General features: G+C 27.8%; 1 protein-coding gene across 2 annotated transcripts in view; it reads right to left on the bottom strand.

The window, feature by feature from the left end:
• Nucleotides 1-23,024, bottom strand: part of LOC119669188 (rho GTPase-activating protein 21-A) — a 186,605-nt gene that overhangs the window by 146,228 nt on the left and 17,353 nt on the right. For both annotated transcript variants that reach the window (XM_038078995.1, XM_038078996.1), the window contains exons 2-4: nucleotides 8,556-9,159; nucleotides 7,963-8,193; nucleotides 7,567-7,877 (exon numbers count right to left, since the gene is read on the bottom strand). In XM_038078995.1, the coding sequence (XP_037934923.1) occupies nucleotides 7,567-7,877; nucleotides 7,963-8,193; nucleotides 8,556-8,699 (686 nt within the window). In that variant the 5' untranslated portion in view covers nucleotides 8,700-9,159. The remainder of the gene's footprint in view (nucleotides 1-7,566; nucleotides 7,878-7,962; nucleotides 8,194-8,555; nucleotides 9,160-23,024) is intronic.

Below are 23,024 nucleotides of genomic sequence, written 5' to 3'. Positions count from 1 at the left end.
TTGATTAATCATACAAATAAAGTGTCAAAAACTTTTCACACAACGATAGCTTTATGCGATCACAGAACACTTAAAATATAATTGAATAGTAAAAAATGGTAAATTTGTGCTGAAATCTCATAAAGTATCACGGTAAAGTGCTACCAACTTAAAAAAAAAATTCCCAAAAAATTCCCAATACTTTGTATATTAAGCGTATATAACATAGTATTAATAACTTAGTTTTTAAGAAAGCTCTAGTTCATTTGCATTATAATATGAAAATGTATTATTTGTCTTCACACACAGTAAGATGAACTGGTATATATGGAAAAAAAATTTATTTAGAACTATTAAAATTCCATCGATTCGACCCACTGTGCAATTGTGGCAAGTGTAAGTCACCACAATAAGTCTTCACATTTTGCAAGTGTTGTATCACCACATCAATCTCAAACACACAGCCACGTCGTCCGTCACATACAATAAAAGCCAGAAAAATGAAATTAATAAAAGCGATGAAAATTATGTATGCAACCATTCAAAATATGCAAACCAAAAAAAAATAAAAAAAATAAGAAAAAAAGTACTGAATAATTTTATGCCCATACAATACAATAGCGACGCAGGGAGGAAGTTGGGAGTTGATATATACATGTCTATGTCTATCTACTTAAACGATTTCATTTGAATACTTTGAAGTGTTGAACGTTGGCACAAGTACATTTTTGTCAAATAAGGTTGCTGCTTGCTTATTATTGCGGCAGCGTCAACCAAATAGTAATGCAAAGAAATACATGACGCGATACAAGATACAAGATACAAAAGCGCGACAACATGTCTGAGTGGACTTGCTTGTGACGATAATGACAAAATAGCAACAACCAAAAACAGTGGCAACATAAACCGACTAAATGTATGAATAAATTGACAACATTAACGCATAAGTGACAAACAACGGAGCTAATATTTCAAAGCAAAAAAAAAAGTATAAAAAATATTGTTTTAATAAATTTAAAAATATTTTCAAAAACAAAAAAAAACATTAATAAATAATAAAAAATATTAAATGAAATTTAGAAAAGTTTATGTAATTTGCAAAAATAAATGCTATGAATTCATTGCTCGTAAATGTGAAATGACGGAGCTCACAGCTCAGAGCTCCGTGAGAGTGAGTTAAGCAATTTCGACCCAACCGAGCTTAGCTAAATTGTGTTAAAATCGTGCGCTTCCAGTCTCAAGATATTAAAGCGCAATCATATTGCACAGTGGAGGCGGCGGAGTGGCAACATTTTTTTTGAGGGTCTTAAGTGACGTATATATGTGTACTTGTTTATGTTCCACCCTCGCAATATAGCAACAATCTTTTTTGTATAATAACGTTACTGACTGACTGACTCAACTATTAATGTAAAATCTAAATAAATATTATGACAACTGCGACAGTAATTTTAGGTTTCATGGAATAATGTCATGGAGAAGAAAAAAGAAAGTAAGTGTTCAACAAACTTATAAATTAAAATACAACAATCAATTTGGTATGCTTTAAACATTTATTAGAATATAATAAAGAAAAATAAACTTAAATAAATATATTTGATTTTATATAAATCTATCTTTATGTTAGTTTATGTTAGTGATTGTATAAAAACTAAATAATGTAGTACAGTCAAAGTGAGTAGGTTCCATACAAAAGTTTTTTATGTCACTCATACGCACTGAAAGCTTTATGATTCTGCTAATTTACTCATAATTAATGAATGCATGCATTCCGCCTGCACTATTCGCATTTTCAACTGCAAATCACTGCAGTACCTTGAAAAGTAACTTGCATCTCATAGACCCACTTTAGTTAGCAAAATGCACACATCAATTTTACAATGCAAGTATAGAAAAAATTAAATTAACTTTAAAAGCATTTTAATAACAACAATAAAAATCAAAGCTATAGAAAGTAAAATTCATTATAATTTGTATCTGTGTATGATTATATATCTATGTGTGTGTGACAAGACTGTGTCTGTCCGTTGTACGCCTTTATGTCTGTTCGTACTTTAGAGTATTCATTACAAAAGTGTTTCGTGTCAAGATTGATACAAGACTCACAATTCAAATATAAAGTGCGTTTACTTTCCTGCGGGCATACGCCGTCATTTTGCATTTAAATTATGACATGAAATCTGCTTTCTTTACAATTTTATTTATTATTATTATTAATAAATTTATTTGAGTGTTTAATATCATTTATTCTCTTTTTTTTTTTTTAATTCATTGTATAAACTCAATTAAATCTCACAGTTATTAAATAAATATTTTATATGCGTTCAGTTCAGCTGTTTGCAAATTCTTTGTTATTTGATTGCCCGTACGTCGGCTTTATTCAAGACTAAAGTCAGTAAAATTTTATGATTTTGTAATTTTATGATTCAAAATTTGTTTTTTATTCTTATTAATTTTGGCTGTCAAGTTTCTTTCTATAGAACTGAGAAAGCTTCGTGACAAATTTAATTGATACCGCAACTGTATTATTTATTTGTAAAATAAATTTAAATGTTTTTCTATTTACAACAAAAAAAATTAATCATCTCAATAATTTTAATATATTTTAATATATAATTTTAATAAAAGACTTTAATAAAAAAATAAATTTGAATTCACAATTAACAATAGTACATGCGACAAAAATAACACAATATCACTAGGGTGATCCCAATGCCCCAATAAGGCACATCCCGAGAGAGCGATAATCAAACAAGCCAACAATCATCGCAGTGGTGGATGGATATAACAGTGGATTTAATCTAAAAAATCGTGAACATCTCAAAACACTCAAAAATATAATCACAAAAGCAGCAGTTTGAAATATACAAGGTAGGTTGGATTAGGTTATACCGGCGATTCCAAGGGATCCGTATTATTAAAAACCCAAGGGTTAAAACTATTTCATATACACACGGTAATAAACTCAAATTATGTATAGTCATAGCTTACAGTTCTGTAAAGTTACAGAAATAAAATTCATAAAATTCGAATTTTCCGAATACCTTTTACACATAACGTATATTGTAGTTATAAGTATCGCTTCCCCACATTTTCACAAATAACAATACATATAATAAAACTATGAAAATATTTCTTACTGAATTTAGCAAACTGATTTTGTTTAGATAATTGTGAAAAAATGGCGTTATTTAAATTTTTTGTTTTGTATAAAATATTAAACCTTAATATAGTTTATTATGGCTTTAAACAAAAGAAATAGATCAGAATATTTGTCTTTATGCAATCGAAAATAATTTTGCGAAAATGAACTTAGCAGTGAATGAGTGAAAAATTAAGTTTATATAAGATCCAGGTGACTGGCGACCACATTTTCGAATCTGTCAAGCATTCCATCTATCTACACATTGCCATTTTGAACAACAACGATATCAGCCTGGACATCACTTAAAGTATTGCGATTGCCAATAGAAATAATACTCTCTCTTTCAACCGACAATACTTACAATACAATACTAAAACAAAACTACGCATCTTCAAATCAAACATAAAATGTGTTCTCTTCTATGGCTGTGAAAAACTTCCAATCGCATTGAGTCAAAAATACAGACCTTAATAATCAAGTGCTTGCGCAGAATACTTGGTATAAGATGGCCTAAAAGAATAAGAAGCCGTACACAGCAAGAAACCGTTCCAGTTCAGATTGGTCGACGCAAATGGTGTTGGATTGGCCACACACTTCGAAGACCTGCAAACCACATTACAAGAACAGCACTCCGATGGAACCCCCAAGGCTCTAGAAGACCTGACGCTAGATAGATAGAGAACTTAATAATGCAAATTATAACTGGAATGATATATGCCGCGAAGCACCCAATAGAGTTAGATTTAGATCTATGATAGAGGCCCTATGCTCCACGAGGAGAAGAGGACAACAGTAAGTAAGTAACTGTTTCTGGCGATAACAGAAATTTAGACGACTACTAGAAATCCAGTTGCAGATACAAACTCAAACTCAGTCTTAAACTAATATAAAAACCATTAAAAACTCAAAAAATTTAGAAAATATACTATTTCTTTTCGCAAGGTCTATTTTATTCTTTTCGATACATTGTTGTTTTTGTAGGCGGCAAGGATTTGTTTGTGTAGTCCCTTTTGGGGATGCTAAACGGTACTTAGTCGTCGAACTGCAGGACGTAGACCCTAGCCCATTCTTGGAGCCTCAATACCTTGTAATAGTTTACTTAAATGTGATTGATTCTACACTAATATTTCAATAAGAAAATGTAAGATTTATAAGATTTCAACTCACATAATCAGATTCGAATCGTTTATAATGATTTTATATGCAATTACATACATATATATTGTATAATTTAGCAAAGAAAATTATATGTTATTTAAGCATTACTCATGTAATAATAAAAGTGTAATCATATATATTTTTATATAAATGTGAAATATATACTAACATTAAACACAACACAAAAAGACAATAAATTTCACACACAAAGTGATAAATGCGAAGATAACAAATTTTAATGCAAAATAATGACAAACATGCAGACATGAAAATTAAACTTGATGAAATCATCTTGTCAATTTTGATGCTCAATTAATGGGAGTAAACTTAAAACTCGTATAATATATTTGTATATACATATAACATATTTGAACTCTCTACTTTAATTTCTACATAAAGTTTAAAAAAAAACAAACTCTTAACTTGACTGCAAAATGAATTTCAGTTAATTTAATTATGAATTGCATTTTTACATAGAAGAGAAAAACTTTATAAATTATATAAAATATTGATAATTTTAGTATTTAGTATTGCAAAATATACAGTTTGTATAGAAAAAACTATATAAATAAAAATATTAGACTTGTGTTGATAAGATATAAAAGATAAGCGTAAATTACTGAGAAATATTTGACGTCAGAGTTTTTTTTTTTTACTGTTTTTATGCGAATTTAGATATTCTGAAGTGTTTGTCTCCAGTTTGAAAAATATATCAAAATAATTTGCGCAACAAGCAAAATAATTGTAACAAATTAGTGCAAAAATTTTATTTATTAAAACCGCATAAACAATTTATAGTTATAACAGTGAAGCAATAAATTATTTTTATTAAAATAAATAGTCATCTATTCCAATAGATAAAGAAACGAAAATATTTTCATACTTAGTCTAGTATTAAATTGTATCTTTAAGATCATTGTCACAATTAAAAAATTATCTTTAAAGTTTTTAATAAACTAAAGTCAATTTTTTTCAACAATTTTATTAAATATACTTTATTCTTAATTAACAAGTTGCTAGAAAGTATATTACACAACATGCTGTTGTTGTTGTAACCCGCAGGGACTTGATGTCAAGTCCCTTTGGGTGGATTTGAACGGTACTTGTTCGTCGGTGATTACGCGTCACTCTGGGACCTATACCCGACCGTTCTTGAAACCTTCAACATACAACATAGTATTAATTAGTATACAATTTGACGAAAGATGAAAATTTATTCTATAATTAATATAATTTGTAATTTCAAAAATTTTTTAATTTCAAAAAATTAAAAGAAAATTAATTATTTAATTTTAAATTAGCCGCCAGCACTCAATATGGAACTTTTTTATAAATAAATTTTGTTTAACAAATATTATCTACTTCATACATAAATTATAAACAATAGCTTTTCAACATTTAAAAACTAAATATATATTTTTATATCTAATCGACGCTTATTTTAAATCATTTAGCGTTAATTACATATCAAGAATTTTTACAGGTAAAAATAATAAACTCGTGAAAAAAAACTGAGCAATTTAAAGTCTTTGCAATAAAATAAATGCAAGTGTAAACAAATCAATTGTGATATAATTGTTTTAATGTAAATATTTATAATAACAATTTTATACGTAATCAGAGAGAAAATTTTCCCAACATTGTTATCTATTAATAATATAATATATTCAAAGAACAAGTTTGTTATTGAAGTTCATGGACATAGTATATCTTGCACAATATTTATGGAGTGTTATAATTGATTTAGGATTAGGCACACGTATCTTATTGAAAAACTGAGAAAAACAAACAAACAATGGAAAATTTTTAATCTAAAAATAATACAAAACTTTCATAAAAATAGATATTTAAATAAAATCAATTTATTATATATATTTAAATGAAATATTTTGCTTCATTTTAAAGTAATAAAAAAGATTCAACGACTTACTAATATTCTAACATATATCGTCTTCAAAAAGAAGTGACAGTATATAATCCATTATCATCAACTTGTATTAATGTCGGGTAAAGACCCGACAACTTTAATATTAAGGGTTGATATAGAAATTTTCATTAGAATATAGTAAATTTCAAATTTAAGAAGATATTTTTCAGCAATTGTTGTTATTCTAATTGTATTGTATTTATACTAAGTTAATAAATACAAACAAACTTCTTTTTCAATCATTCAAATGTAAAAACTATGAATAAAATAAAAAAGTTCCTAAAGATAACCTAATAAAAAATTAAAAATATAATAATAATAGTAATAAATTATATAAATATAATAAATAAATAATAATAATAAATATATATTATAATAAATATAATAATAAAAAATAAAAATATAATATTTTTAATTATAAACAATATCATTTTATATTTAAAATATTAAAATATTTTATATATTTTATTTTATAATATTTTAAATAAATATAATATGCAATAAATTTAAATAATTTTAATATATTTTAAATAAAAAATAAAATTTGTCTAATAGCCTACAAAAAATTTTTAACATTCAATGAAAAACGGACAACAACAACAATGTTGTTTTCTGTACTATAGAAGTTTATTGTATGTACCAAATACAACCAAGTGAATAGTTCGAAAAAATAAGGTATCCAATACTATTGAATCATTGAGAATTAGAGAGGTTTAGTAAATTAGTTAACTACAACCACAAAATTATTGAGAATTAAAATCTTGTAAGCTAATTTTTAATTTTCAACATTACTATTTGAATGGAGAATATTACAACAATAATTTAACTAAATACATGTACAGTGACTGGCTTAATTACTTTATTGATTTAAACTCGAATCCATTAAAGTCTCATTGCGAAAAGATGTATTGAGCAGGTGAGCATTAGATTATTTTTTTTACGGAGTCCGAAGAATTATTGTTTATAAATGTTAAATATTTAACGTAACTGTAGTTAGCACAATTATAAAATGTTCTTAATACCACCAATATCACAGAGGGTCTCATGTTATTTATTCACAATAAACTTTTTGTTTGAAGTTAGTAAACACACTTTTCACTAACAAGATTTGCTTCAATATACTACACAATAATAACAATAATGAGTTATGATTCTTTTTTTAATATCATAAAAAAAAATATTAGTAATTTGTTGTTGTTTGTTTAAAAAATTTCAACAAAACTTTAACTGAATAAATTATTAAAATTTATTCGAATACTTCACGTTGTCATTATCACTTGTTGATTTATTTTGTACTTCATCACAGCACATTTTGAACAATTTTATTCACTAAAACTAAAACTAAAACTTCACTTACCGCAAAAAGCCGCCATCGCCACGCATCAATAATGAACTATGCATATCACCATATTCTAGATTGTTGCCACTCGCCAATGGACGCAGACTGCTGCTACTTGTTGTACTTGTTATGCTATTGGAACGATTTCCTTGCCCTAGTGGAGGATATGAGATCAACTGTTGTGGAAATGTTTTCGCTGCATTAGCTGCAGCTATTGGAATTAAAGCACCAGCAGCGTTGCCATTCCCAACCGTGACTGGTGACGGTGCACGCTTTGGCACCGCTGTAAGACGATTGGATTCTGGCGTATGAGCGATGCTTGTGTAATGCTGAAAATGAAATGACAAAATTTATTAATAAAATATAAATGCAATAATAACAACAGCAATAATAATAAATAAAAACGACACATACCATCTGTAACACATCGCACTCCTTGGGCACCACATGCAATGTTAATACCGAAGGCGTTTGCTTGATCATGGACACGATCGTACTGTAGGCAACACCAGCAATTGGTGTATTGTTTACCATTAGAACGCGATCACCCGTTTGTAGGTTGGCATAGTGAGCGGGACCATTCGGTTGAACTTCTTTTATGAAAATGGTTTCCATAGCTTTCACTTGGTACGGATCGGATGCTTCCTACACGAATTGCACACAAAAGAGAAGCAAACGTAAATTTTTGTGAGAAAGTATAAATGTGCACATAAACAAAAAAAAATTTAAAAAAATTAAAAAAAAATAAAATATACAAAATATATATATAATACAGTATAATGTGTAAATAAGATACAAAAAAAACATGAAGTGTGTAAAATTAAAAAAAGAGAAGAAAAAAAATAAAAGTCACCGAAGCATGGCAAAAACAAAAGCAAAAACTGGCAAAATAAAACTTACACAAAAAAATAACAAAACAAAAAAAAGAAAGAGAAAAAAATAATATAAAATGAAATAATAATAACATAAGCCAAGCCAACAGACTGTAGTAGTCTGACGTTATTTACCTGTGGCCAAGAGGGATCATCTTCCGGTGGATAAGCAATGAAATGACGCAGCGTAAAACCAAAACCTTGATTCGGACGTCGTCGTATGACAACAACCTTTGGTTGTATCGACGATGAAGTCGCTGTACTGGAGTTTTGCAACATTTTGGTAATTATGTTTTGACCGCTTCCGAACGTTGTACTTTGCTTAATCTGGCAAGTAACTTTTTGGCCCTTTGGTTACTTTTAGTAGTTGTAAACTGTTAATGACAGAGCGTTGAAACGCGTATCAAACTGTTAAGTGTTTAGTGTTGAGTGTTGAGAACTCCTAGAGCAACTACTACATTTTTAACGCAGTTTTGTAAGTCGTTTACAGCATTTCATAAATTATTCCAGTATTTACTGTTGGCATAAATTTATTCGCAAATGCACCAAATGGTAGAATTTTATGGAGTAGCACCTTCCTTGCATTTAAATGAGTTATCCTTGAGATTTAAGCCAAGTTCCTAGCCTGAATTCGTCAATGTAGGTAGCCACTATTGACTACTTGTTGCGTTAAGCCATCGTTCTTACATTATTTATTGCTTTTTGTGTGTAGCGATAATTTAAAGCCAATCGTTTTAAGCTAAAAAAAAAAAGTAAATTAAAAAAATTAATAAAATTTATAGTTTTTCATACATAGCAAATTTATTTAAAATTCATTTTATGAATTGTGCCATCTATTACGTTTTGACTAAAGATAACATTGATTTATAATGCAGTTATAATCTTATAATCAATCTTCTTTCTGGAAACTAACATAACTCAAACAACTTCTTCATATATGTAAGATTTAGTGAAACGAATTCATTATTTCCGGATTATGAAATGTAAAACAAAAAACTATAATAAAACGTCATAATACATTACATATATTGTGTATATTTTATGTGAATATTCACGGATATTCACTTATTCACCTAAAATTTTAATTACTTTAGTTTATGCAATAAAATTAATTTGCTGAAACACACCACCAGTTCATTTTTATACAATATGTCGTCAATGAATGGATCAGTTTTAAAATTAAAATAAAAAAAAAAAGTAATTGGGATTTTTAAATTCTACTGAAATGTCATAACTATTAATAGTGCCAGAAATATCGAGATAATTTTTCTTTTAAAATTGGTTTATAATAAATTATTTGTGCAAAATATCAAAATATTTACTTATACTTAAAAATAATTAAATGTTTGGTATAAACTTAAAAACATTCTTATCACAATTTGCTACAATATTTAAAACTGACATTCTAAATGCTCTCATTACTTAGTGAACAGACTTACTTTTTTGTCGAGAAATTCTTTAGATAAATTTTTAAAAAATTTTAGAAATTATAATTTATTTAATTAATTCACTTGCAAATGACAATTTACTATTTTGCATGAAGATCTTGAATGAATTTTGTATACACAAACTTCTTTATTAAACAAAACAACATTGTTGTTGTTGCAAATTTTTTATTGTTGTTTTAATTTCTTTATTAATTCAGTTGCATAGGACAATTTACTACTTCGCATGAAACATTTGAATAAATTTTGTATATAAAAACTTTTATATTATACAGAACAGCATTGATGTTGTTGCAAATTTGGAAATTTGACCGTTCAATAGCAGTTCAATATACAACAATGTACCGGTATCTACACGTATACTATAAATCAAAAACATTACATTTACATTTATGAGAGAATAAGAGTATAATGCTGTTCCAGATACAAAACAAGCTATATAAAATGAAGAAGTGTATATGTGCTCAGAGAACAAACATACAAAATGAAATTTTCAAATTAGTTATCACAAAACATCAGTTATCACAAATCACAGAAAAAGTTGCTTTCTGAATTTTTAATAACGATATTATAATTGGTATGAGATATATATACGTATATATAATTAGAACGTGTGATTAGAACGTGATTTAAAATTTTTAATGTTATATATTTTAATATTATAAAGACAATAGAACAGTAATCCAAATTTGCAATAAGACTTAAGGTTTCTTATAGAAGATGGAAGCTGCGCTCTCAGAAATCAGAAGCAATTAGATATTTGAGAGAATTATGAGAAAATTGAGAGACAATTAGAGGAATTAGTACGATAATGCCATATTTAAGTAAAAACGTAAGTATGTATTACCTAGTTCACACTATATACAACTAAAGGTTTATTACAGATGTCGGCTATAATACATACTTCACATAACATATTTGCTCTCAGAGCAATCAATCAATAATTTGATTGGAACACGCAAATAATGAGAGCAAACGAAGCAATTTCTGCAAGAATAAGAGAATTACTGCAATAGTTCTGATATAAACCTAGCGAGCAAAAAGGAGAGAAACATTTATTTTTGAGTAAAAACGTAAAGGCTTTGTTTTATTTTCTTGCGCTAAAAGGTAGTAAAAGGGTTTGAAAACAACAAACACATGAACAACAAGAATTTCAGAAGGTGGTCAATTTATGAATATTGGGAATTATTTGTCAAATGTCAATTGGGTATAAGAGAGTTAGAGAACAATAAACACATGAACAACAACAATTTCAGATCGTTGGGCAGTTAAGGAACATCATTATATATTATAATTCTATAATTCTATATAATGAATTATTAATTCATTTATGATTTATATGGTTACTGCACAAAAAAAACTGAATATATAAAGTGAAAATAGTTTCTAAGTTGGTATACAATTGGGTTAGGAAAATAATATATATATTATGTTGAAGCTGTTTTGAGCTAGTGCACTTAAGCACTTATACTCTTTTTTAACTCGAGGTTTGTTCAAAACCCCTCTCTACACCTTGACTAGATTATTGTTTATCACTTCATCAGACTAAGCAATAATTGACCGAAATCAGAACAATAATCAAACAAATTATAATTCTTTCATAAATTTGTACAACTACTGTTGATAAAATATACATATATTTTTTTCGTATATATATAACTATACACTATTTATTATTAATAATATTTTTTGAGAACTTCCTTTAAATATGCAATATATTGTAATTTTGATTACATATCATACAACACACAGCAAAGCACGAGCACGAATTAGCAGTTTTCAGTTGATGAAGATTAATTTGATTGCATAAAATTTCGTTCAAATAAATTATTAAAATAAATTAAGAAATATTTCAACAAATTATATAAATACTATTTCTTAAAAATGTACAACAACAACAACAACAGCTTCAGCAGCAACAACAATGGCAATTACTAGAAATCAACTTTAACCGCAGCAACAAACAGCGCACAGTTGGAAAGTAATTCAAAAAATTGAGCAAAATTCAATTAAATCCGTTGTAAAACTAAAGAAAAAATGGTCAACGACCGTTGGACTTTAAGGAAAACTATAAAAACATACAATTGTGGTCAAATAGACAAACACAATCCAATCCAAGAGTATATTTAAGAGTAAACTCAGTTTAAAAACGTTATTTCGATATAAAAACTACATAAAAATAAAATTAAAAATATATAATTAAAATCAAGGGGTCGATTTCACTCTGCAATATATTACTATTGAGAAAAAAAAAAAAAATATATATATATATATGGTAAATAAATAAACTGCGCAAGTAAGACAGCGAACACTAATAAACCAACTAAAATTATAGTAAATAATTAAATAATCCTCATGTTGTGTGCCTTGCATCACTTACTCACAAATACTCGTATTAGCATAAAAAAACACTGAGAAAAATTATAATTAAAAATACAAGGTTGCGCCAGCGATATTAAAGTTACTTTCAACAAATTACTCATGATTTTAATTTGTTACATCAAAAAAATAATATTACCAACTTGATGTGATTCAGTTTTTAATTTAAGCAATTGCAAAAAAGTTATAAGAGACGCTTACGCAAACAATGAAATAAGAAAGCTTCAAATATTAACTCATATTTACTATATATAGCTTTATAATTACTTTTTCATTATAATAACTTCGCTAAATTTTACAGAAAATTCTTTATTAAAAAACTATGAAATATTAAACAGGCTTACCAACACCGCGTTATCGAATCTCAGAATGGTAACAGGCTCCTGCAGATCTGAGGTCAATTATTGCTTAGTCTGATAATGTGATAAACAATAAACCAGTCAAGGCGTAGAGAGTGGTTATGAAGAAACCTCGCAGTTAATAGAGAGATAAAGTGCTCAAGTGCACTGAATCAACTAGCCTCAACATAATAATTAAACAGGTAAGATTTACTCTACTTATATCGTTCAAAGCTTTATAGAGACGAGAGCCGTTCTCTAGGCACCCTGAAGAATTTTACCTAATGCAACTATTTTTTAAGAAAAAGAAACAAAATTTTATACTACTTTTTTCCAAAATCATAAACTCACTTTTAATAGGTAAATATACTCGTAACACATGGTATTTTATATTAAAACCGGAGATAATTTTAAAAATTTTGACGTCTTTATTGCCGTGTCATTAATCTCACCTCTTGCGACAGAAGTAACAAAGAACATAAAAAAGATTTATAAAAAAAATTAATAAAAATATCAAATTTTAAATAAATAAAAAATTAAATTAAATTTTTAATTAAATTAAAAAAGTAATACATTGTGACCGAAAAGCTTTCGGAAATTCTCATTTAAAATTCGCGCGCTGTATATTTTTCGATATTTTAAGTATTAGGGAGACTGTCCTTAATTACTATGCCAATATAGCGCGATCTGTCGGACAGTTCGTTTACGGCAGCTGTTGAAACCAGTTCACCTCAGTAGTGCGTTGCGAAAAAAACAATGGAAAAAAATATTGAACAAAGAGTTTGCATCAAATTTTGTTTTTCGAACGAAATTTCGTGTGCAGAATCGTTGCGAATGCTACAAAAGGCTTATGGGGAATCAGTTTTATCGAAAACTCAAGTTTATGAGTGGTACAAAGCCTTTCAGGACTGTCGTACGACCGTCGAAGACATGCCGCGTTCTGGACGACCTTCGACCTCTACCACCGACGAAAACATTGAAAAGGCAAAGGAAATCGTGTTCAAAAATCCTCATGTGAGTGTTAGAGAGATAGCACGAGAGCTAGGCATCGGTCGTGAGATGGCTCGTTTGATTTTGGTGGACAATTTGTGTATGCGACGTGTCAACGCCCGGCTTGTTCCGATTCACCTCAATTTGTTCAACATTATCAACGATTTTAAGGCCAAACATTCAATAAATACCATCGAACAGCCACCGTATTCACCTGATCTTGCACCGTGTGACTTTTTCCTGTTTCCCAACCTCAAATTACCACTCAGAGGAACGCGTTTTGAATCCATAGAAGACGTAAAACAGAATTCGCAGAGGGAACTCAAAGCCATACCGGAAAGCGCCTATAAAAAATTTTGATGATGGAAAAACTTTGGCATTTGGTATCGCTTCTAATGGAGCATATTTGAAGGAGATAAATAAATATTGATGAAGATTAAGAATTTTGCGTTTTATTTAAAATTTTCCGGAAACTTTTCGGTCACAATGTATGTTCTTTATTGACTGATATATGAGTACAATTAAAATTAAATAGAAGAATAAACCAAATAATACAATCTTGACACAAACAATAATGTTGACCGAGGTTCAGAGATAAAAAAATTAACTAAATTAAAAATATGCTTTAAATTGTGCCAATTTTTTAAGAATTTTTTCTAAGCCCTAACCATATTTAATTCATAAAATATTTGTTAGCATTAGTATTTCAGTCCAAGATACTGTAATCAGAGAAATTAAGAATAGGGCAGTGTTGAGGAAATAAAAATGTATATAATATAAAATGTATGCCAACTCTGTAAAGTAGGTTCTATACTACTTTTTATTGACGCAACAGGGCTTAAAGACCTACTCTAAGCCCAGAAAGGGGACAATAGACCCGCCGGTCGCAGTGCCACATCCCCTAACAATAATAATAAATAATAATAAATAATAATAAATAATAATATAAATGTATGCATATTTGTAAAAAAATCTTGAAGTCATTAAAACACATCAGTCCAAGTTTTGAATTGAAGTGTTCGGTCGCAAATGGGAAGCAATAAATGTTGCCTAAAATAAATATTTACAATCACTAACAAAAAAGTAAGTTCTTTATTCTTTAATATTTTTTAAACATTTTACCAAATTTATCAGTGAAATAACAGCCAGAAGACGAATGAATGAAAGAGGATGGAAATTTTATTGGTAAGGAAATGTATTCTTAAAATATTAGTATCAAGTCTTATCGTATAAACATCACACAGCATATAAGATTGGTGTTAGAGCATATTCAAGCGATAAAAGTATCTTATACCACATACCATATCTTATATCGAAATACTTTTGATACACCTTCGATTAAATTGTGAAAATATGAACATACGGAAGGTAAGGTTTTGTTCATACCTGTATTGATCTAATAGTAAATAATATTAAGTATAAAATTTCTAATGGATTGTTATTTGAGGAAAATCCTATTATTATTATTGAAGAACACGTGTATACAAGAAACTCAGCATAATTCAATATATAGGCTTAAGAATAGTCTGTTGAAACAGTCAACAGGTAGTAGCTTTTTTAAAAGCAGTTAGAGTAAACGAAGAAACTGATATTAACAATTAGTCAACCAATTTAAAAATTAATATAATAAAACAATAAGTAACAATTAAAATGAGAATTGTTGATAGCATCACGGATTATATACAGTACGTTCGGAACTGAACATATCTTTTTAAAACTCTATATTTATTGGAAATTACACAGGCCACTAATATACTGTCAATATTTTACGACATTTGGTAGATACAAATATTTTAATTATGTACCAATTAAAAATAAAAAAATTTATTTATAAAATACTACAACTACTAAATAGTTATTCACTCCGGCCTCAAATATTGAAATACATTCCAAGAATTGATCTTCTTGGATTGATTGATCTTCCTTAATCCTTTCTTTAAGTAATTATTTCAACTGCATAAAACTAATTATTTTATAAGAGTGATACTTCTTTCTCTCCCACTTTTAAGTAGAATATCAAATAATTATTTATAAATAGATTAATTATAGATTATATTAGTTTATAGATTATATATAATTATATATAAAATTAAGAATATTATATTCAAATATTTGCATTTTGTAAACGTATTCTGCTGAAATTAACCGTAATTAATGTAATAAATTTATAAATTTTTATTGTAAAAGCTGTACCGACCAAAATAGATCTAAGTTTGCCATTGTTGGCTTAATATATTTAAAAGTATAGGAAAAAACTATAACTTCAACCTAATTATAATACACAAACTACAACTATAAGTTTAAGTTAATAATATTACTGAAAGTAAATAATATTTACATATTGTTCTTCATTTGTTTATTCGTTTAATCTTTTTATGGCACTATTAATGAGTCAAACTTAATTATGCGAAACTTCGTTATCTTATTGGATTGATTTTAACTTTTTATCACGAGGTATAATTGTTATTACAAAACATTAATAAACAGTTCTGTATTAAAATTTAATAATAATTTTATAAATTTGAAACAAATAAATTTCAGGGATTTTTAATCTCAATTATTTCTACATATCTCTTTTTGTGCAACATGACACATAATAAAAAAACCAGGGGTACTATACCTAGCTTGGAACAGTTGGCAATATCTTATAGAAAATACGTAGACCCTATCAAGTGCAATACAACTATACTAGCGCTTGACCCAATTCTCTATACCAGTACTTTTCAGCCTTTGTTGTAAGAACGGTTCGCTTAAGGCTTTAAAAACTACAATAATCCTGCTAGCTACGTAACATACAAAAGGAACATATAAAAAGCTAAATAGATCGTTCAAATATTTAGCTCTCTTCGAATACTATAAGACAAACTTTTCGCATAAACAATCTTTTTGTTCGGCTCGTGCAATATTATATATTTGTTCATACATTATGTAAACGGATGGACTGACTTCTAAGTCACCATTTTTTCAAAGTTAACAATATTAATTAAAGTAATATTCCAAATTGTCACACTTAATAATAAAATTGCACCCTTGTATAGCATATGCCTCATATATAATTTTTTACAGGTTACTTAAGGTAAGGTCTTTAACTCCTTCGGCGAAATTTCTTTTAAGGCCCGCAATCGGTTAAAAACACCTTCCTCGAAGCGGTAATTTTAGCTTGGGGAACAAAATGAAGTCAAATGGGGCAAATTTCTGGAGTATCAAAATTATAATTATAAAAACAGTTTAGGTAAACACATTTAGCAAGAGATGGCGCTCAAATCTCAAATCAGACAGGACTGTAAAGTCACAGTATCTTTACGAGTGTTTTCAAATGATAAATTCCAGTTACTTTTTGCACAAAATGTACTATGTCTTGATACATATCCTCATATACTTAAATAAAAACTTTTTCGCATTTTTTTATTAATAATTTTTATTTATAAATAATAGCATCACATTTATTATGTTGTGATCATCACTCTTTATAATAAAATAAATATATACTTCTACCTCTTAAAATCTAAAGTGCCTGCATTAAAGTACATTTCTTATACTTTAAAAGCAAGTGATGATTTTCTTTAAAAACTGTAATTTTTTTAAGTGTGCTTTTAAACTGGTAATTTAAGTAATTAACTGTATTTAAAGTTGTTAAGTTAAAACCAAATAAAAATTAACCGGCATTTTTCCTAAAGCATTTGAGTTTTTTATGTTTTTTTTAGTAGATTTGAGCGAACCTAAAGGGGGAAAAGTTCAACACGTTGACTGCTTACACGCTGAGCGTATGCTTCAATGCGCAAACGCAACTGCAGACGTTGATGACGTAAAGAAATATAATGTCGGTTTCTGCAGAAATTCGGGTAAAAGAAGCCTTTCATAGTATCTCATACAACTGATATTATTCTTTTAGTCAGATTTCTTAGTAAATACATTAAATAAATGTTTACTCAATAAGAAAACTAAGAGGAATAATTTAACATAATTCCTACAGAGAGAACTTCACATATGTATATTAAATGGGAACGATTTTTAAACTCTGTAATTTAATTTTACATATACTCTTACTCTTTTTATGTGCCAGATCTGAAGATTATAGTGATTATGGCAATTTAACCTATCCAAGCCGTAAAAGATTTTGACTAGTTACGAAACTTGTTTGTGGTCTCGCATTATCTTGATGGAACGCTATAATGATCAATTCTGGCCTTTTCTGTTTAAAAAAATTATTGAATTTGTATAGCAGTTGACACTTCAAAATTGGCCGTTGTATTGCGTGGTAAGAGCTTAAAAAATAAAAATACGACCCCATACCAAATAGTTCGTATCACTTTTTTTTATGAATATCGGCTTTCAAAGTGCCTCGAATCGGTTCATGGTGTCTACTTAATTACCTTTTGCGTTTAACATTTTTATGCATAGACAGCTAATTTTTTTATAATACATATATAATAAATAATTTATATATATATAATAAATAAATGTAATATATCAATGATATATCTAGAACCCGCCATTGGATAGATAAGTACATTTTATAACGTAATATATTAAAATTGAATATCTTTAAAATACATATTTATAAAATTATATATAGAAACTAAGTTTGTGATTTAATCTACATTAGTATTAAATGATGTGGATGTTCTGCTATAAAAAACTTTAAATATTTTTAAATGCTTACATTGACTTACATAGATTTATACAATTAAACTACATGTATAAGTGACCTATTTTAGCTGCTAAGATACAAGGAAACGTAAATTACTCATATTTTCAATTTCTATATTTCTAATGCGGTTTTCTTTAATTTATGAATTCGCATTTAATGGAGAGCATTCAACATTCAACATTCAGTATTCAGTGTTCAGCATTCCAAACAATTTATTAATACTTGATTTTTATTTCAAGTCTGAAATTGTAGTTCTACTCGTCGTGGCTTGATAACAATTGAACTGATTGTCTCTGTAGAAAAGTAAAGATTCATATTCGTATTTATTGAAGTACGCTCTAGAAAGAAAGAGTGGGTAATGAAAGACGTTAAGGTGAAACTAGGCACACATAAGTATTTTTATCTAAGCACAAAAAATGTTATAAAAAAATCTTTAAAAAAAAAAAAAACTAAAATCAAGAAGAAAAAAAGCAAAGTGAAACGTTATATAAAATAATTGGAATCACACCAATTCAAACTTAAACACTTACAGTTAATGCATACATAGATACGAATATGTGTACACATTGTATATAGAATTTTTAATATTCATTATATACAATTTATAGATACAATAACTTACTTATGATTAACTATTTTGAAATCTCGTAGAAGGAGCAACAACCACAACGAGAACAAACGGCGTATCATGATTTCAAAATAATGAAGAAGCAACCGCAACTAAACTAAAAAATAAAAAGTAAATTTGTATCTGAAATCGTGTACAACAGCAAAAAGTTATAAATCTTTTGATATTAATTTGATATCATGACGAATGTAAATTGTAATCTACACATTATAACTTATTTTTACTATTATTTTTACTGTTTATTTTGTATCTGTCAGCCTATGCCAACCTATGCCAGCCTATGCCTGTGGGTGTTTGATCGAACGAATATTTCTTACAGCTGTTGTTTGGTTGTCTTGTTGTTGCTGCGGTTATTTTTGTGGTAAATACCGTAGTGCCTACGGTACCACAGTTAAAGTTTCGCTACAAGATACATAATCAGCTAGACTACTGACCGTAATTTGGAGGTAATAAAATATCATAAAACTTATTTAGAATTTAACTTTAATAGGGAACTCAAGGTGGAAACGTACATAAAATCGAAAGGTTATGACTGATAATAAATAACTTCTATATTTGTAAGGCAATTTTTATCAAACAATGTCATTGATTTTTTACTACCAACTTTGTTCCGTTCTTCTTGAAATACAAGTATCTACAAAATACAAAATACAAAATAATGAAAACAAAAATTGATCTATGGGTATTTTGTTTGCAGTAGCGTACAGTATTAAGGGCAAAAATTATGTTCTTTGTGAAGCGACTGTTTTTTGTGATAACGAAACGATAAAGGTTGATCGTTGCGATTAAAAAAAGTGATAAACATCTTTATTGATTTATTTTTAAGGTCTGGAAAATTATCAATAGGGAATTTGTTTTACATTTGTTCAAAATGTATCTTTAAACTGTAATTGCAAAAAATATGAAGTTGAAAAAGATAACGCATAATTATTATAATTATTTAATAAATCAAAAACTTAATGAAGGTAAATACGAAATGATAAAACCACTTCATTAAACATAGCAAAGAGTAGATCTATAGTTTTTACAATAAACTAATTAGTTTAAATTAATTAGTTGAACTAATTAGTTAGTCTGGCGTACAATAGATCTTTTAGGTCGGGATGCATTCATAGCCTATTATTTAATAAATAAAATATTTAGTTAGACAACAAAGATTACTTGTTTTCAATACTATTTCATAATCCACTCAACTTTAACTAACAAATAAAAGGGATCCATAGTAAAATATTACTTATATCACTCACTCATTTATATTAATTTCTTTGCATATTAACAATTCAATGTTCCTAAAAGTGCTGACAAAAGTGTGCTTCCAAATATATTTAATATCTATCTACTCAAATTTGAACAGCTATATTATTTTATCATTTTCTCAGTTAAAATTTTTATTTTTTAAGTCGATTTGTTCATAATTTATTAAGAACAATTTATGTGTCGATTTTGCACAGATGTTTAATCTGCTTGTAATTTGATGACATAAATCCATGCTTATCTAAAATAAGGGCTTAGATAATGAACATAATACCTGTTCATATAGAAATTACTAGTAATATAATCACGAATCGATTACCTCAAACCGACTCGAAGTAATGGAAGTCGAAAAACAGTTCTATGACATTCCAGACAATCATCAAGTTAAAAAATTATTTCTTGTTTTGCGTATAAACGGTCCATCTTCCTCAGGAGGATAGACCTGAGGTGGCTAATAGTTACTTAACATTACACTTCGGCATGTGCTGTAGAATAATAGACTACTGGTCATGTTTGGAAAGATAGATTCTCAGTAACTTTCCATAAAGTTGTGATATAGAATACAACTGTGGTATTTCAAAGTACATATTTGCTTACACCAATGCTTTACCTAGTGTATACACTAGACATTCCACTCGCTGAAGCAGGTGTAATGAGCACATTTTCGTACGGTACTATACGCCTTTCCATGAAAGGAATTCCAAGTAGAGTATTGAAAAAACTACAGAAGTATGTTTATAATATCGTCTTATGGATAACAGAATGGCGAATTAAATCAAATGAAAACAACTGCGTCCAAGTGTCATTTATTACTAGATGATCTAGTTAATGATCTGTTTAAAAAAAACACTGTACAATTAGCCTAGGCTATAGAGATAACAACATTGTTAACATTTTCATAAGATAACAAGTTTTTGGTTCACATCAGTGTGCTCATCTGGAGTTATGGATTACAGCAAAGAACACAAACAGTTTAGAGCTTCAATAATCAAAGAAAAAATATTCAAAACCCCAAAAAAGGATATAAACAACAAAATCCAATTATGATAGATCTAACTTTACATTGAATACCTTCACAAGTCTAAGAAGAAAAACTTCAGGGACCATATATTAGTTTATACCATTACTTATAAGTATATATGGATATGTCACTGAAAAAACTCTATGCGCGCATTTGCAGGTATCTTGAGTAGCTTGTCCAAAATAAGTACTTACTGTCTAAATAAATTAGACATCTTATAACAAATAACAATATTTTAAAAAAACTTTTCGATAATATATTAAATAATTTAATAATAATAAGTTAAGTTAAAAAATTAACTAGAATAGAATTAATTAGAATAGAAGACGGATCTAGACACTTTCACAGAAGAACTTTAGATTTTTTAATACATACTAAAATGTCATTCAGTAAAGAGTTTTTTATATCAGATGTGACTTGGAATTCACCTACCTTACCAAATTCTCCGGAACAGACAGAAGGAATGTAATTAAAAATCACGTCAAACCTACTCCCGTTGTTAAGATAAAAGCAAATGTTAAAATAAAACATCATATAGCATGACACTAACCTCTCCTTTGTACAACTGAGTATTATCAAACTAGTTCCTTAGTTATCGGTTACCTGGAAAACTATTAACTAATAACTTATATCACTGTTAAGATCTTTATAATATAGCTTAAATTAAGTAGATAGGTAGATAAAATGAAAGGAGGTCAAGTTGATTTGGGAAGTTGATTAGGTGTTTAATAACCAACCAAACACATTATTGAATGCGACTAAATGTCTAAATTTTGAACCAAAGATGCATTAAAACTTAGCGCGCTTATAAGCTTAAAACTGGATATATATAAAATATTAAAAATAAAATAAAATAAGGAGGGAAAAAATGTTAAAAGTTCTTTAAAAAAAAATCTGAATAATTAGAACAAAATAAATTACAATATTATATAGAGTAAAACCAAAACTACAGCTCTGAAGTTATATATTTCAAAACTCCAATATTTGTCGTATAAAAATAAAAACACAGAGTTCCTTGTATAAACATGAATTGTTAATTATCTTAAGATCTTATATATTTAATCAGAGTATACCACCTACAGTCATGACATACAAGTCAACCATTGGTGTCTTTGTAACAAAGTACTAAGTAGTTTAAGATTTCCATAGACTCACACGACACTATAGATTCTTGTTAGGTTCCATCTTTTTTCGAATTGTTAGTCTATATCTATATATCTATTATATATAAAATCTTTCTATACACTTTCACATTATTTATAAAATCTATTTCACAAGAACTATACAGACAATAATGATTAATTAATATTATATTATTTATGATAATTATAAACTCTTATAGGACCAAAGCATTTGTGCTATAAGAAAAGCTCTACAACTGGAAAATGGTATTAGTATCTTAAATTAGCTATGGAATAAATCTAATATAAAATCAATTATATAAAATATTAATTAATTATACGATCAAGAGTTATAAATCAAAAAAAAAAAAAACTAAATTAAATTAAATTAAATTAAAAAATTCCAGAGTATCATTGAAATGAATTATTTTTAATATGTAAACTATTTTGCTAACAAGTTTTCATTAAAAAAAAAATAACATTAAGAGAGTTACACCTTTTTATCATATAATAGCAATAAAATGCTCTAAGCAATGGAAAGGCAGGCAAAGATCCGCGAAAGATTAATTTATACTATCAGTGTTAATAAAAATAAAATTAAACTTGCCATCTAAAATATAATCGTTAAGATCGATATCTTGTTATATATCACCCATAATGTTTATAACAATCATTAAGAGAAACTATTAACTATTTCGCTACATTCAAATATTTTATGTGCAAAAATTAAGTAAATAAATGAATAAGTGTAGATTTAAGCACACCTACATGCAATTA

This window comes from Teleopsis dalmanni, chromosome 1 (assembly GCF_002237135.1).
Source record: "Teleopsis dalmanni isolate 2A chromosome 1, ASM223713v2, whole genome shotgun sequence".
Taxonomy (NCBI): Eukaryota; Metazoa; Arthropoda; class Insecta; order Diptera; family Diopsidae; genus Teleopsis; species Teleopsis dalmanni.
Note: the sequence above shows the minus strand (reverse complement) of the source record. Positions and strands in the feature narration are given on the sequence as shown.